Source organism: Schistocerca serialis, chromosome 6 (assembly GCF_023864345.2).
Source record: "Schistocerca serialis cubense isolate TAMUIC-IGC-003099 chromosome 6, iqSchSeri2.2, whole genome shotgun sequence".
NCBI classification, from domain to species: domain Eukaryota; kingdom Metazoa; phylum Arthropoda; class Insecta; order Orthoptera; family Acrididae; genus Schistocerca; species Schistocerca serialis.
The window spans coordinates 661,619,505-661,636,886 of NC_064643.1; the positions used below are offsets into that span (position 1 = coordinate 661,619,505).

The 17,382-nt window shown below is 41.5% G+C and overlaps 1 protein-coding gene across 1 annotated transcript in view; it reads right to left on the reverse strand.

Moving 5' to 3' along the window:
- Positions 1-17,382, reverse strand: part of LOC126485021 (protein turtle homolog B-like) — a 465,069-nt gene that overhangs the window by 207,964 nt on the left and 239,723 nt on the right. Inside the window, exon 3 of the mRNA XM_050108625.1 lies at positions 1,860-2,104. Coding sequence (XP_049964582.1) covers positions 1,860-2,104 — 245 coding nt within the window. The remainder of the gene's footprint in view (positions 1-1,859; positions 2,105-17,382) is intronic.

The following is a 17,382-nucleotide window of genomic DNA, read 5'->3' on the forward strand; positions in this document are numbered from 1 at the left end:
TCCCATGATTCGGTTAGCAATCGTCACCAAGGGCAATTTTTGTATCTGGTCGGTTATACTTTCTGAAATGCTTGCGCTGTTACATCTATCCTAATCTGATTCAGTTTCTACAGCTCTTGGCAGCCTTACCAGTGAGAACGGCCACGGATTAGAGAATTATTTCCAACCTTATTAGAATCATAAGCGAGGCACGTCCGACTGGGCTCGCCATGCTCACAATTCATCGGGAATGAAGAACTGATGCCCAAACTGTTATGAGCGATATAGCAAAAGAAAGAGGCCAGTTTCTTCCTTTTGTATTTTAAATTTCTAGTAAATGGTTTGATCATTTGTTCTGCTTATGCGTATTGAAGAATCAGATATGTGGATATTACACACTTGAAAGTAAATGTAAAGGGCTTAAGGTATAAAAACACTAAATTAATTTAATCAATGCAAAAACATTCTCTTAGGAAGTGGATTATGCTGTGCTGAAGTTCTGCAAACTTAATCACGTTATAAAACTAATTTCATGATATAATACATAGCCTCAATAAGGCGCTTCGTACTCTCACTAGTGTTATAATTCAACAAATTTAAACCAATGGCACATATTACATAATTTGAGACTTTTAATTAGTATGGGTCAATAAAATTAACTTTCAATTTGAAGCATAGTAAAATGAGAGGCATAGACTCTCCCCGCCCCAAACCTGCCAAAACTAAACTGTCTGTATGCCACCGTGGAGTGCAAAACGGAAGTTAGCAACGTTACGGGAACTGGAAGACACTCAAAATATTGGGAACATTAGTGCAGAGATGCTACATTAATCTGAAGAAGTAGGGGTAAGTGTGATGATGAACTTTGTGAAGGCGGAACAAGGCAGGACTCTGAACACTTGTTGGTTTGCTGTAACCTGAGGGAAGCTTCTGACATCAAACACTTGTTTCTGACTGCTAAACACTGGAACCAAAAAGCGTGAAATTATCGCAAAGATTTCAATCATTAACATTAGTTTGTCGTTTTAGAATTATATTTTGTTTTAGTTTTTTTACGACTTGGATAAACAGACTTACTAATTTTCTTAACTTGTTGTTGAACAGCAGTGGTGAGTAACGCGGTAATAGTCATATGGTTCCGTAAATCAGAAAGTTGTAGACAATTTATTACCAGGGACGAATACAAACTCAAATACGAATGGGAAGAAATCACACGACTGCTTTTCAGTCGAAGCATCCTACCATATGCCTTAAGTGATTTAGGGATCCATAGATGAAACCATATAGATGACTGCTCTCCCGAATACGAGCCCAGTGTACTAACCAATGCTACATTTCGATTGTTACAATGAGGATTATGTACATGGACATGTAGGGTAAATGTAAATATGGTGTGACTAGGGCCTCCCCTCGGGTAGACCATTCGCCGGGTGTTAGTTTTTCGATTTGTCGTCACTTCGGCGACTTGCGCGTCGATGGGGATGAATTGATGGTGATTATGACAACACAGTATCCAGTCCCTGAGCGGAGAAAATCTCCGACCCGGCCGGGAATCGAACCTGGGCCCTTAGGATTGGTATTATACCGCGCTGACCACTCAGCTACCGGGGGTGGACACGATGTAAGGTGACGGATCGAGGTTATAACTGCTGATAAAGAAAACATGACTGATTTTAATTTCGTTAGCACCGTATCTAAAAAGTTGGTCAGCACAGTACGTGATGGTTGCTGCTCGTTCCCAGAGTCCTACTCCATCCCCGTTCCAGAAATTAAGGCACAACATTTATGCACTGCTTCACATTCTCCAATAAATGCATCTAATAAAAAAAAAAAAAGAGAATTGCAGCTGTGTTTCAGCGTAGGATGGAGGTGGTACTCACAACGCCGGATGCGAACTTGCGCAGGACGCAGGGCAGCGTGGCGGTGCCGCCCTCCTGGGCGACCACGACAGTGGAGTTGCTCGTGACGAAGACGGAGGGCGCGGCCAGCGTGTTGCCGGCGGCCGCCGCCGACCCGCCGCCCCCGCCGCCTTCGTGCCGCAGCTTGCCAGGCGTCGCCGCCGCAGCCGATCCGGAACCAGACACCAGCGCCAGTGCGCTCAGAGATGTCGTCGACTGTGGGTGACCTGCAAAGTGACGGCCGAAGCCTTACCTCAGCTGACCAACACCACAAATGTGTACCCGTGACGTCATAAATATATCGCTTCCGTGACTTAACGATTATTAATGTTAAATAGTACGTCACGCATCTGTTAGCAAAATGTGCTTCTGGCATTTAAAATTATAGCACTAGAAATGATATGAGGACATCATTATTAAATCTGTAGGTGAAAAAGGTGCAAAATAATGTATTTAGAGCTACCCATACTATCATTATTATATCTGTAGGTGATAAAAGGTGCAAAATAATATATTTAGAGCTACCCACACTAACCACAAAAATGTTTATATAACAGGTCGTCATCGAATCTAAATAATCTTCAATAATAGATCCAGGTATGTTATTCCAATATTCCTCAACTTAATGATAGAGTTTACAACTCTTAAATGGTGGTGAACGAGACTCTCGGTGATCCGGACCAGATGTTTCCAATGGTTGAGTGACGTAGACAACGTGCTGGCTGTGGCTATAGGCGAACACCAACTTTATTGATGTACGTCAGGCCAGCAAAACTCTGTGTAGTTGACAGATAACATCACGGAGACCTTAGCTGTAGGGTATAGCCAACGACCTTAAATATCCTAATAGTCAGACCATCACATAAATGAAACAGAGGTCACCATGTAGTGTACCCAATAGCAATCCCCGTCATCAGTCCAAGTTCAATACCCGTAAGACGGCAGATACAATGTGACAATGTCGTTGTCCTTGGAGACTCTGCATATGAGTATGTCCACCATGACTTCGCATGCAGTATCGGTTTGAAAATAACAGAGGCTCCATTCCTGCATACACTGTTCCTTTTCGGAGCACCACTGTGTGGACGTGAGTCTGTTCCCATTTCAAGGGAAGCCGCAGTAATGGTTGCAGGAAGTACACGATCTTTCAGAAGTCTTCTCAATTTAAGTTGGATATCTGACTCCCTGTCAATAAGCTCTTTTCCTGACTCAAAGTAATCGATCAGGTTACCTGCACGACCGAATGAACAAATGCCAATTCTCTGAGGTGGCAGTAATGTTGGAGGAGAAGGGGGCTTTGAGATCCTGAAGAAGTTGGGACACTGAAACCACGCTTCGTATTGACACGAGAGTCGGTAGGCTACAATGCTGTATCTATTGCTGCTAGTGGTCATTTCGAATTCTTACATAAGAAATAGTCCAATATTCAGCCAGGCAACCCACTTGTAACTCATATATATGAATGTGAAGTATTCTACCTAGTATTTCCATTTATATACAGCCGGCCGCTGTGGTCGAACTGTCCTAGGTGCTTCAGTCTGGAACGGCGCTGCTGCTACGGTCTCAGGTTCGAATCCTGCATTGGGCATGGATGTCTGTAATGTCCTTCGATTAGTTAGGTTTAAGTAGTTCTAAGTCTAGGGGGCTGATGACCTCAGATGTTAAATCCCATAGTGCTTTGAGCCATTTGAACCACTTAAATTTATATACACACTTAAAAAAAGTTTTGCATCATCTCGGTTCCGAGAGTTCCGGAACCTGTATGGAAAATTGGACTAGAGATCAACATAATCGTCTTTTTCACCCTTTCTATTGCTCATGAAAACCACACATTGTATTTTTTATCACCAAACCACGAAACCTTCAGAGGCGGTGGTCCAGATTGCTGTACACATCGGTACCTCTAACGCCCAGTAGCACGTCCTTTTAGATTGATGCTTCCTGTATAGGTCGTGGCATACTATCCACAACTTCATCAAGGTACTGTTGATCTACATTGTCCCACTCCTCAACAGCGATTCGGCGTAGATCCCTCAGATGGTTGGTACGTCACGCCCTCCATTAACAGCCCTTTTGAAACTACTTGAGGCACGTTCGACAGGGTTCATGTGTGGATAACATGCTGTCCACTTTAGTCGAGCGATGTCGTTATGCTGAAGGAAGACATTCGCAAGATGTGCATGGTGGGGGTGCTAACTGTCGTCCATGAAGACAAATGCCTCGCCAGTATGCTGCCAACATGGTTACACTATTGTCCGAAGGCTGGCATTCACGTATCTTACAGCCGTTACGGCGCCTTCCATGACCACCAGTGGCGTACATAGAAACCACATATTGCCACCCCAAGACAGCAGGGAACCACCATTTTGCTGCACTCTCGGGACAGTGAGTCTAAGGCGTTCAGCCTGATCAGGTTGCCTCCAAACCTTCCAAACACAACGATTGTCTGGTTGAAGATATACTACTGACCATTAAAATTGCGGTTACCCTTGACGCTGCATCACAGACAGGAGCGCCTGCGAAGGTATACTCAACGACGAACCTGGCTGCAGGAATGGCAAAACGTAATTTTTTCGGATAAATCCACATTCTGTTTACAGCATCATGATGGTCGCATGCGTGTTGGGCGGCATCGCGGTAAACGCACATCGGAAGCGTATATTCGTCATCGCCATACTGGCGTGTCACCCGGCGTGATGGCATGGGGTGCCATTGGTTACACGTCTCGGTCACCTCTTGTTCGCATTGACGGCACATTGAACAGTGGACGTTACATTTCAGATGTGGTACGACCTCTGCCTCTACCCTTCATTCGATCCCTGCGAAACCCTACATTTCAGCAGGATAATGCACGACCGCATGTTGCAGGTCGTGTACGGCCCTTTCTGGAGGCAGAAAGTGTTGGACTGCTGCCCTGGCCAGCACATTCTCCAGATCACTCACCAACTGGAAACGTCTGGTCAATGGTGGGCGAGCAAATGGCTCGTCGTAATACGCCAGTCACTACCCTTGATGAACTGTGGTATCGTGCATGGGCAGCTGTACCTGTACACGCCATCCAAGCTCTGTTTGACTCAATGCCCAGGCGTATCAAGGCCGTTATTACGGCCAGAGGTCGTTGTTTTGGGTACTGATTTCTCGGGATCTATGCATACACATTTCGGGAAAATGTAATCACATGTCAGTTCTAGTGTAATATATTTGTCAAATGAGTATCCGTTCATCATCTGCATTTGTTCTTCGTGTAGCAATTTTAATGGCCAATAGTGTATATGGACCCACAGCGGTGAAGAGAACGTGATGCCAGACCTGAGCGGTGCGTTCGGCATCTTCTTGGGCCCATCTGTACCGCAATGCATGGTGTCGTGGTTGCAAAGATGGGCCTCGCCATGGACGTCTGGAGTGAAGTTGTGCATAATGCAGGCTACTGCGCACTGTTCGAGTTGTAGCACGACGTCCTGTGGCTGCACGAAAAGCATTATTCAACGTTGTGGTGTGACTGTCAGGGTTCCTCCGAGCCATAACCAGTAGGAAGCGGTAATTCTTTGCAGTAGTAGCCCTTGGGCGGCCTGAGCTAGGCATGTAATCGACAGTTCCTGTCTCTATGTATCTCCTCCATGTTTGAACATCATCTCTTTGGCTCTCTCCGATGCACCAGGACACTTCCCTTGATCTTCCAGGTACAAAGTAGCAATGCGGACGCCATCGACCGCGGTATTGACCGTCTAAGCATGGTTGTACTACACACAACACGAGCCGTGAACCTCCTTCCTGGTGGAATGACAGGAACTGATCGGCTGTCGGACCTCGTCCGTCTAACAGGCGCTGCTCATGGATGGTTGTTTTACACGTCTGGGCTGGTTTAGCCACATCTTTGAACAGTCAAATGGACTGTGTCTGTGACACAATATCCACAGCCAACGTCTACCTTCAGGAGTTCTGGAAACCGGGGTGATGCAAACCATCTTTTGATGTGAGTAGAATGTAGATAATGTAATTCGTATCTAGTTTTTTCGCACATCCATCTTATGATAGACCATTGAACGACTACAATTACTATATCTTTAATAGTAGTTACGATAGCGAAATCAACTGCAAATGAAATACGAACTATAAATAGATCTGAGTATATCAAGCCTATTACATAAATTACATGTCAAAAGTAATACTTCACTGCTCGTCTCAGAGGATCAGCAATGGTTAAACCAAAACCGGTTTGTAAGATTTTCCCAGAAGCTAGACAAGGATGGCTTAACTGAAGTGTTTGCCTCGCTCAGGAACGTTGTCCCTTGTAGAGTACGGACAGCAAGAGGGATTCACACAGGCCATAGGGACACTTGAGCGAAGCACGGGCATTCATTTTTGAAATAAACAGGATTGCTATTGGGTAGATGCTTTGATGAAGAAAAGAGACAGACACTTGAATCAATGCCTAGTGACGTTCGGGTTGCTCTGTTTTTGCAGCAAGCAGTTTTAGCAACCCTAACAAGGAACTGCAAGAGAACGAAGTGGGTCGTTCTCGTTTACACGCCTTCCGCCTCAAAATTTTATATTTTCACTCTGCATGAAAACTGGAAAGCTTTAGTACGCAGTGCCGATTATCAATAGGGATGTAATTGAACAGGGCCCCCCACCCTCTCCACCAGAAACAACGACGGTACGACAAAACGTTCAGCGCTCTAGAGAAGAGTGTGAGAGAGGTGAGCGGCGAAACTGCAATGCAGCATCAGCCAAGTAAGCGATCATGTATTTGACACACAGTCAGTCTGAATCAGCCAGTCAACGAGTGATGTGAGGAGAATACAAGCTGATGAGGTTGTGTTCAGGAGACTTGGCACTCTATTTTCGAGTCCGTTTTTAGACTAAGTAAAATCCCTGTATTCATTCCAATGGATATCATCTGCATGCGACGTATTCATTTCGTGATCGGTATTGAAAGTACTTAACTCGCAGTTCTGTTTACGAATCCTTAAACATCTGTCTGTACTTCCTTGTCTGACGCCAGCGTCAAAAGGTTACACTTACGCCACTTCTCAAAGACGATCACAAAAGAGAATATTCGCCATGTTGCAAATACAGAAGCGCGATATGAGTCGGTGAGCCAAGTGCTACCTGATGGATGAGGGTCAGTGGCGAGACAGAGTGGGAAAAGGAGTGAGTTGGGCCGCTCGCGGCGTCGTTGCGAGGCGCAGGCTGTGGAAAATGAAAGCTGCTGCCTGTCAACCAGCCACTATAAAAGCAACGCCTGGTGATTTACGCATTGTGCTGACCTCATCTGCCGCACATGTCCTCATGCAAACCTAGGTCCAACCTACCTTCCCAACCACTTTCTTGTCTATGGTCAGTCAAATCGGCCATGCGACATACATTTATACCGATTATATAATTCGAGCAGTAATAGGAAATGTTTTCATGACTTAATTAGTTTTAGTACACCACACTGTGGGTTTGCACTGAAATACCGAACACTTTTGTGTCCATGTATGTAGTACACTTCATACAATTTTGGAAACTGTTGCATGCTCCATTCATGGTGTTGCAGTTTTCATGGCCACCAACGTATTAGAAATGTTCCCTGTATTCGTAGACCTTCCATTAAATAGGTAATTTCCTGAGGCTACCAAAATTTTTCATGATACAGGATAAAAATTCCTAATGTAGATAAGCATCTAAATTAGTTCTTATACAAATGTTCAGTGTAGGACATAAATTTATTCAAGCATCTTATACAGTTCAACATGATACGGCTTTCATCATATTAGAATTGTGATGTGAACTCTAAAATAGAAGCGGCATGTACAGTACTCGAATTATTCGCCATTCAGTGAGGTACTATCCTTTGCGTGGATATGAGCCATGAACACAGAACTAGCCCCCAGCCTTCTCGCCCTATCTAGCCACAAGTAAGTACTAACTGTACAATGGAGGTTGTACAGTGGTTACCTGAAAGGGCAAAAATTGATACTTGCATCTGTAAATGTTTGTGTACAATAAATAAGGATTTCGAGGCTCACCTTTCATATCTTTAATGGTTTTTTGTCGATTATTTTCTGGAGATGTTTCAGTACTGAACAGAGAGAAAAAAATTTACAGCAGAGCTTCAAAATGGTAAACATGAGGCCGAGATTGATCACAGGTAAATTCTTAGCTATGTAAACGAAAGACTGCTGTTGTGACAGAAGATCAGGTATTAGAGGCACATCAGTGTGGCAGCACTTACGGCTGATCTTTCTGTGGAAACCACCAAAACCTCTATGATAGAGTGTAAATTTTGGATAAACAATGATACTTTCAGAATAGATGTGTACTGAAGGACAGTGGAATATTACAGACCTCAGCATTGAAATAATTTTTCCGCTAGTGATTGCCGCGAGATTTATTAGTGTCAAGTTCTAACCATTTGTACAGAATATAGGTGGTATTAAAAAATGTAATCCGTTGTACTCGGGAACGCTGGTGCCGCAAAATAAATCCTCAGTACTGAGTGACCTGAGCTAGCAGTTCAAACAATTACTAACTGCTGAAGAATTACGTACATAAAATAAACGGTACACAGTATGTCCCCTGAAGAGGCAGGTACATTATATATTATGTATTAGACAGCATAAAAGGTGATATCAAGAGACTGTAAGTACTGGCAGTCGTTGCTGCACACAGCAGGACAGGAACCAATCTCCGCTGGCGCATTCCAAATAAGAAAGTAGGATCCAACGTCACTGGCAGTGATCGTAGTACTATAGAGTCCTACTTGAAATGGATAGAATCAGAAGCAGCTCTAACTGTAAGCCGCCTCCTCAGCGAATGCCGTCGCTCGCAAGACATCTTACTGTCGGATATTATCGACGACTGGTGCTCAGTTCAGCCCTTTATCACCGATAGGTCCACGGTTTACTCCTCCTGTCTCCCCACCGACAGTAACGAATGCAGAAGAGGCTACATTGTCAAATAACGAAAAAAACCGTCTCTAGAAAGGGGAAAAATAATGGCTGACTGGAGTCCCTCCAAAGATGGATATGCGCTCACTAATTCTGTCATTAAGACAAAATGTGTCACATTCAGGGCAGACTTTCCTACTGTCTTGATCATACTGATCCCGATAACTTTTAGCAAATGAAGAATTATGAGTATTTGAAAACTGCTTTGTAATTTTTATTTACTCATGCAGTAAATATAGGATCTGATACGTTCGTAACGGTACGACCCCACCCATCATCGCTGGCGTGGCAGTTGCCCTTCCTGCCGTTGTAGCGAAAGGGCGCGCGCCACACCAACATACTGACTAGATTAAATTAATACTTCTTCCATAGATAACGAATAAGACAGTTCGTAATGATGTGGAACGTGTCATATTAACAAAAGGTTTCTTTACACCTCTTAATTCTTTTTTTTCTCTTTTTAAGGTCGTAAAATTTCTAATTTATATTTGAAAATTCATCTACTGAGTAGAAGGAGCTGTCATTCAGAAATTCTTTCAATTTGTTTTCAAATGTTGGTTGGTTATCTGTCAGACTTTTGATGCTATTTGATAAATGACCAAAGATCTCTGCGGCAGCGTAATTCACACCTTTCTGTGCCAAAGTTAAGTAGTGAAGATCAACTTTTCTGTTAGTGTTATAGGAATCCTCAATGCTATCGCTTCTGAATTCGGATAGGCTATTGATAGCAAAATTCGGAAGTGTATATATATATATATATATATATATATATATATATATATATATATATATATATATATATATATTTGCGAAGCTACTGTGAAAATCCGTATTTAGTTAAATGAATACCTGCAAGACGATCTTGGCTAGGCTCCAGCTATTATTCGGATTGCACGTATGATGATGAATTACCCTAAAACATGATGCTATACGAAAGCAGCAAATGAAAATAGGCGTTGTAAGCTAATTTACTTACATGTTTATCGTGAAAATTTGTAATAACCCTAATAGCACAGGCAGTTGATGTCAAACGTTTCAGCCGATCCTCGATGTGTTCATTCCAATTCACAATTCACTCCCTTATCGATGCACACACTTAGAAATTTGGATTATTTTGCCTTAGCTGCAGACTACTGCTCGAACTCCATATTTATTAATGATGTTGTGCCACTCGCTGTAAAGAAGTATATATACAATGTATTATGCAAATTTATTGACAGCTCATTTGCACAGAACCACTTAATAGTTTTCTCAAATACATTACTTACCACGACCACAGCTAATTCTGGATTGTTAGGTGTGATTACTATAAATGTATCATCTGCTAAAACAGCTACCTTCACATCTTCGTGAATACAGAGTGGCAAGTCATTAATACATATTGAGAACAATAAGGCACCCAACGCTGAACCTTGTGCTACCCATTCTTGATACCGTACCAGTTTGAGGTATTTGCTGATTTTTGCTTATTATGTGAACTGTTTGTCTCAAACTCTTGTACTCTTCCAGTTAACTAAGAAGTAAACCACTTGTGCATTGTCCACTCGTATCACAATATTTATGTAGAAGAATTCCTAGATATGCTCAATGAAAAGCCTTTGAGAGATTACAGAAAATTCCAGATGGTGATGATTGGTTACTCAGAGCATTTAATATTTGATCACTGAAAGCATATATAACATTTTCTTTTCGAAAGATTTCCTGGAAACCAAGTTAGTTGTTTGTTAGTGCTTAATTTTCGCAAATATGTGAAGGTACCCTTCAATACATTTCTATGCAACGGTTTAATAACAAGATATTTCAATCCATCGGAAAAAAATGCCCTGTTCCAACGAGCTGTTATATATGTGACTGAGAATCCTACTTATCTGTTGAGAACAAGCTTTTAGTACGTTGTTGAAGATGCCATCAATTCCATGCGAGACCACTTGAAGGTGGTGCGCGAATGCAAAATGAGAGCGGCAGTTGGCTATTGGTGCATATTGAGTAAGAGAGTCAGAGCAGTCATGACCACGTTGACGCTGCGACGCCCATGTTGACGTTGACGGGTATGGACAGAAGGCGAGGCTGAGTCTCGAACGGGCGAGAGTTGGGCACAAGCTAAACGGGAGGAAGCGGCATCTGTTGCTGGCCTGGAAGGCCGTTGTGTGGGGGAGCAAATACCGCATCGTATGAGTGGTGAGTTCGCTTTCTAACTCTAAATGGAGCTATATGATCTGAGGGGACTCATCGGATATCTGTTTAATAAATACTATTCGTGGAAGCATTTTCATTAATTGATACACTGAATATTTCTGCATGAGCTGTGCATTGCATTCCACTGCGGGATTATCTATCAATGTCTGCCCTGCTAATGTACCAGCTTGTGATTTCACACATATGGACTGTGACCTTTGATCTATAGGCATACGTCGTATCACGTCTAGGTCTTAGTGTGAAGAGGCAAAGTCGGCCGCGTTTTGTGTTATGAGGATATCATTCCGCAGCCAATTCTGTAGGTTTTATTAAAGAGTCACTTTTTGCAAGTTCATGTGCAGTAAATTCTCATAAGGATACACCGACTCATGCAAGCATGATTTCTTTAACATGCGATGAAATGTGTACTTATATTTGTTTCTTTTGTTTAAAGGTCTTAGCTGTTATTTGTGTTTACAAAGTTAAGACATTAAGGACCTGTGTGGATCGGTTACGTACCAGGTGCAGTTCCTGAATATTTTGTGTCTTTGGTATTGTAGACAATTTACCGTTAAACATTTTGTATTTGCTAGCTGTTAAAAATTCGCTAGTGTAGTAAATGATTTTAGTTAAAATCACTTTATGTTCATATCATGTTTTAATTGTAATGTTACCGTAACAGAGTGCTGTTAGGGTTTTTTATTGCGTTGATAAGATTTAGATTGTCAAGTGTAGCACAGTTCAGTAATACCTGCCACGTTTAGTTAAATAACTTAGGTCATGACTGTGCTCTGTTGTTCTTGAATACTATGTAGGGATGCACACCAACCGTTGCTCAAGTAAATTCAATTAATTTAGTAATACGTGATAATTTCTTTGTCGCTATAAATTTCATGACCCTTTTTGCCGTATTCAAATATATTAATTAAAGGACTTAACCTTCCATTTAAATATTTGAGGCAGCCATACGTGTTTAATTTGCTTAAGTAACTCGTGTTTATTCTTTCTTTGCTTTTGAGTAAATAAGATTTTAGAGCCCTCTGGCTGCTGTTCAAATGCTTTGCTTTATAATTCAGTGAATGCATAAACCCTGTCAGTCAGTGTTTGAACTGTATTTTTAATGCTGAGTTTTCATTAGAGGTAAAATCTCAAAGGTCAGTGTCCCCTGTAGCCCTGAATACTTTAATCGTAAAATATCAGTTGATATCTTTTGGTTTTTTACTCCAAGTACCAATTTTGTCGTATGTGGAAGTGATGGTAGAAAATGAAATTGTTGAATGTTACTCGATGAGTCTAGCGCACTGGGTTTCCACATCAAGATCCTCGTATCCTACCTCTGTGTACCTGGGAGAAGATGAAAAGATCTCAGTATGTAACTTTTTGAACGATTGTGACAATGTGGTACTTTCAAGCTCTGTAGGAAGCAGTAATGTTTATTCAAAATCAGGCATTTTGAGGGGCGATTTACGAAACTAAATTAATTCATCACAGGTGTGAAAAACTGACTATAACTAACAACAAAGCCGAAGGAGGCAACGAGTTACAAATGAAAGGTTCCTACTCATAATTTTTATTTATTGTTTCTATCAGTCGATTCAAATCCTAATTGGAAAACAAATAGTGAATTAAGGGGCTGAAGAAAAATTTAACCGCCGTTGTGATACCCGCTTAGAAAACTGACATTTTGCAGCCAAATTCATACACTCTAGAGTATCCAAAGTTTGATTTTAAATTAAAGTAGGTGATTCATATGCAGATCACCAGTTTCGAGAAGGAACTAAATAGACTATTGCTTATAACAGAAATAAAGGAGAAACGGCATAAATTTGATACCTCGTAAAGCGCACAGGCGTCCGACATGAGCACTACTGCCGTCCCACACGATCAGGGAAACGGTCGTGACTTATTCGAAGGATAAATATCGTCTTTCCCTTGAAGTGAACAATAAGAAGAAGCACGGATGACGTAAGCGTGAATGGTAAAACGGGTACACGACACTTCGCTTATCCCAAATACGATTCTATTTTCTTAATCGCCCATGAAGAAAGAGACACATACACAGCACCTCGAAGATCAATACTTCCAATTTCTTTTAATTGTGCTGCGTTCATTACCACTTCACTATTTTTCTTATAAAAGAAAACTAGTAAATTTATATACCAATTGACCCATAAATGGCTAGATTGTAACTGTGAATTACATTCGTAGAATGAGATGTTTAACAATGTCTTTAACTGCAAAGCAAATACAATTGACAACGGTTTCATTTGTTTTTATTACTGATCCAGAGACTAACTACTTCCCAGCAAAGGCACTTTAGCTGCAAATAAATGCCGTAGCAGATGTTGGTGCTAGAATTTCACTTCTAGGTAGTTATGTGTGGTCAATAGAATATAATACCCATGATATTATTATCCATATGCTCACATGTGGAGAACAGAACTATTTGGCTAAAACGTGTGTGCAGTTAGTAACACACAAATTGTGACGTAGTAATGCTTACATATCTTCCTCTGCAGAGAGAAATTGTACGGCTCCGGAGCGGTAGCAATATCTCAGCATTGCAGAGTCTGGCGAGTAGCTGGTGAATCTTTAATATTAGCGGATGCCGAGTTGCAACTGCTGACTCGACCAAAATTAAACTTGGCCTCTTGGGTCAGCCCTAAATTACGTTAATTACATTCCGCAGAACCAAAGAGGTATTTCGTTTGCCCCACAGCAAGCATAGTTACAGCTGGTTTCGTGCATGCCGTATGCGTTTACAGAGCACCACATATTTCTTGTGCTAGACTAATCCAATTTTCCTCACAATACGAACGTCTAAAATCGTGAATACGGCAAATAATTCGAAAAAATTTGTAACTCGTTTCCAGTTGTCCGAAAGCCCGGGATTTGTGTACGCATTAGTTTTTCTAATTAGTCGCCTGCCCGCATTATATATCAAAGAAAAAATTATTTACTGTAATTGCATACAGATAAAGGAAACTGCGCCCACAAAATGCTAGATGGTGACATACTGTTCGCAAAATTATTTTACGTACTTCGATTTGTCGTATGGGAGTCGTGATGCGCATGGTGGCTGTACGAAGATTGTAAGAGCGTTCGTACAAATCCTTTCTTTACAACAACCTTAATATTTCTAAAATTAATAAAACTATCTGAGGGTAGCAATATTAACGCCGAAGATTTTGTGACTAGAGCGTAGTTTTCTTTGTACTTTAGAAGTACGTAAAGAGAAAACAGTAAAGGTTCGCCCTCAAAGGATTAATCTAAATATCGTCTTTACTAGAAACATAACGTAATGAATTAGTGTACTGGATGCTGATGTGACACTTTTGAGAAAATAAAATGTGCTGGAATTGATTCCCTTGTCAAAGTTTGTGATACAACTTTAGTGTGAGTGAATTCATTTAAGAACTTATAAAGTCATAAGTACTTAGGTAAACCATTCAGTGTTCTTTTACGTGAAACTTCGGCGTACTCGATACTTCCTGAAAGCTTATAATAAGCGCCAAGAACATATTTCAGTTCTTCTGGTTTCAACAACATAATATTTTCAGCTTTTATTATTAACAGAAGACACTCTAACGAATAACAAACATCTACATGGATTTCATTATTCCTTTAGATATAGACATGTGCTACGTATTACCTTGATTGAGATAAAACTCTACGTAACATTTTCGAACTACGTTTGGTTACTCTGGTATCGCCTGTAGTAACTCTTCGATACATTTCGGTGAGATTAAGCAGGAGATGGTGGATGAAATGTAAGTTTGAAGTGGAGCTAGCTCCGCAGTTAGTTAAATTAATTTAGATTGAATACAATTTTCAATGGACATTTTAAAGTAAACGCCATTAACAAAATGTCACCAGGGAATTAAACACTGAAAATACTAAATTTATAGCAATAGCTGAAAACTGGTGAATATCGCAAACTATTTAGAAAATACAAATTACCTACACTGAAATGGAATGAGTACATTCATGGGGATGAAATACAAAAATTGGTTCAAATGGCTCTGAGCACTATGGGACTTAACATCTATGGTCATCAGTCCCCTAGAACTTAGAACTACTTAAACCGAACTAACCTAAGGACAGCACACAACACCCAGTTATCCAGAGGCAGAGAAAATCCCTGACCCCGCCGAGAATCGAACCCGGGAGGATGAAATACAGGAAGACGCAGTAATGTGAAGTGGTATCAGTGCAAACAGCTCAGATACACTGAACTTGCAATGTAATCAATATATAATGACAATTCTCTTAATTTCAGTGAATTAAATTTATTTATTCCACAAGGTGCTTAAGGAGGAATGGAAAATATTTTAGGATATGGTAGTATAGACTGTTTCGAATAAAGCATTCCATATAATATGGGGCCAGGTTTTATTGGATACAAACACAGAGATAATTTTCAGATGTAAATTGTTATCGGACGTGTTGATAATCCACTTACCGTTACTTTCGTCTTTGATATTAAAATTGTGAAATTGTACTTAACTTTACGTAACTGCATTTTTCAACTATGGTTGTGATTTGCTAGCCAGTTCTGTAGTTTCTTTAAAGATCCCACGCACTTACAAATGCTAAGTAAGTGAATATGTCTGTATGGTATTTGTGTGCGTGTTCTGTAATGGAAATGTTGTTGCTGTTTTTAGAGCAAATAGTAGATGTTCGCTAACCGCAGAGTACCAGCTTAAAGACTGTTTACTCCTGTTTTTAGGAAACCGCGTGAGACGGGTGCAATGGCCACCAGTCGTACATCCTTTGAAATGCGAATGAATAGAGTTTCGGGAAAAAGTAGACCGTCATTTCCTAGATAGTAGTCATTTAACAAGTTCATCTGAATCGGTGCACACATCAGTTTTCCGCATACAAGATTATCGCAGAAGTATGCACGATCTTGCCTCTTTATCATTATCAGCGGATTCAACACCGAGAAGGAGATGAATGTAGGTGGGAATTTTGGCCTTGGCTAATTCCTATTCACCAGGTAGTCCCACCAATACTTTACTTACAAAAGCATTTTCATTCGTGGCGATATAATGGAGACTCGTAACTCACATCGTTGAGTCAACGTCACCGCACATGCCTTTGGAAATACACATTTCCCAGAACGGGTCTCTGTGAAATTGGGGTGTGGTTTGATAAATACTCAGTTGATTGGATCTGATGTGTTACTGCAAGGACCCGTTACACAGGGTGAACATTAATAAAACTAACAAATTGCATGGGCGGATTCCTCACTGGAAATGGAGGAGAAAAAGTCCTATGAACCTGTGTCTGGAAATGCATCGAAAATGGCGATGCCGAATGACAGTTCCTCTGACCACGTGCCCTGTGTTCGACTGGGTTGTTGCATGATGTGTGACTGACGCAGCGTACTGTAAGCAGCAGTATGGTACGATGTTCATATCGGAAACAAGCCATGATGGTGTTTGGGTACGGCCAAGCAGATGGCAAAGGTCGAGAGGCAGCACGGCTATTCAAAAACAGGTACCCTCACACACACCAACCACCTCATACAACACTTCAAACCCTTTTTGGGCGTTTACGTAGTCATGGGTACTTTCAGAGACGAATGTGCACAGAGGTGGCGGACTGTGCGCACACCAGATTTGGAAGACCGGCTTCTACAGGATATTGAGACGAACACTAGTACAAGGTCCAGACAAGTACACTAGTGGCCATTAAAATTGCTACACCAAGAAGAAATGCAGATTATAAACGGGTATTCATTGGACATATTTATTATATTAGAAATGACATGTGATTACATTTTCACGCAATTTGGGTGCATAGATCCAGAGAAATCAGTACCAAGAACAACCACCTCTGGCCGTAATAACGGCCTTGATACGCCTGGGCATTGAGTCAAACAGAGCTTGGATGGCGTGTACAGGTACAGCTCGCCATGCAGCTTAAACATGATACCACAGTTCATCAAGAGTAGTGACTGGCGTATTGTGACGAGCCAGTTGCTCGGCCACCATTGACCAGACGTTTTCAATAGGTGGGAAATCTGGAGAATGTGCTGGCCAGGGCAGCAGTCGAACATTTTCTGTATCCACAAAGCTCCGTACAGGACCTACAACATGCGGTCGTGCATTATAATGCTGAAATATAGGGATTCGCAGCCATCAAATGAAGGGTAGAGCCACGGGTCGTAACACATCTTGAATGTAACGTCCACTGTTCAAAGTGCCGTCAATGCGAACAAGAGGTGGCCGAGACGTGTAACAGATGGCACGCCATACCATCACGCCGGGTGATACGCCAGTATGGCGATGACGAATACAGGCTTCCAATGTCAGTTCACCGCGATGTCCTCAAACACGGATGCGACCATCATGATGTAGTAAACAGAAACTGGATTCATCCGAAAAAAT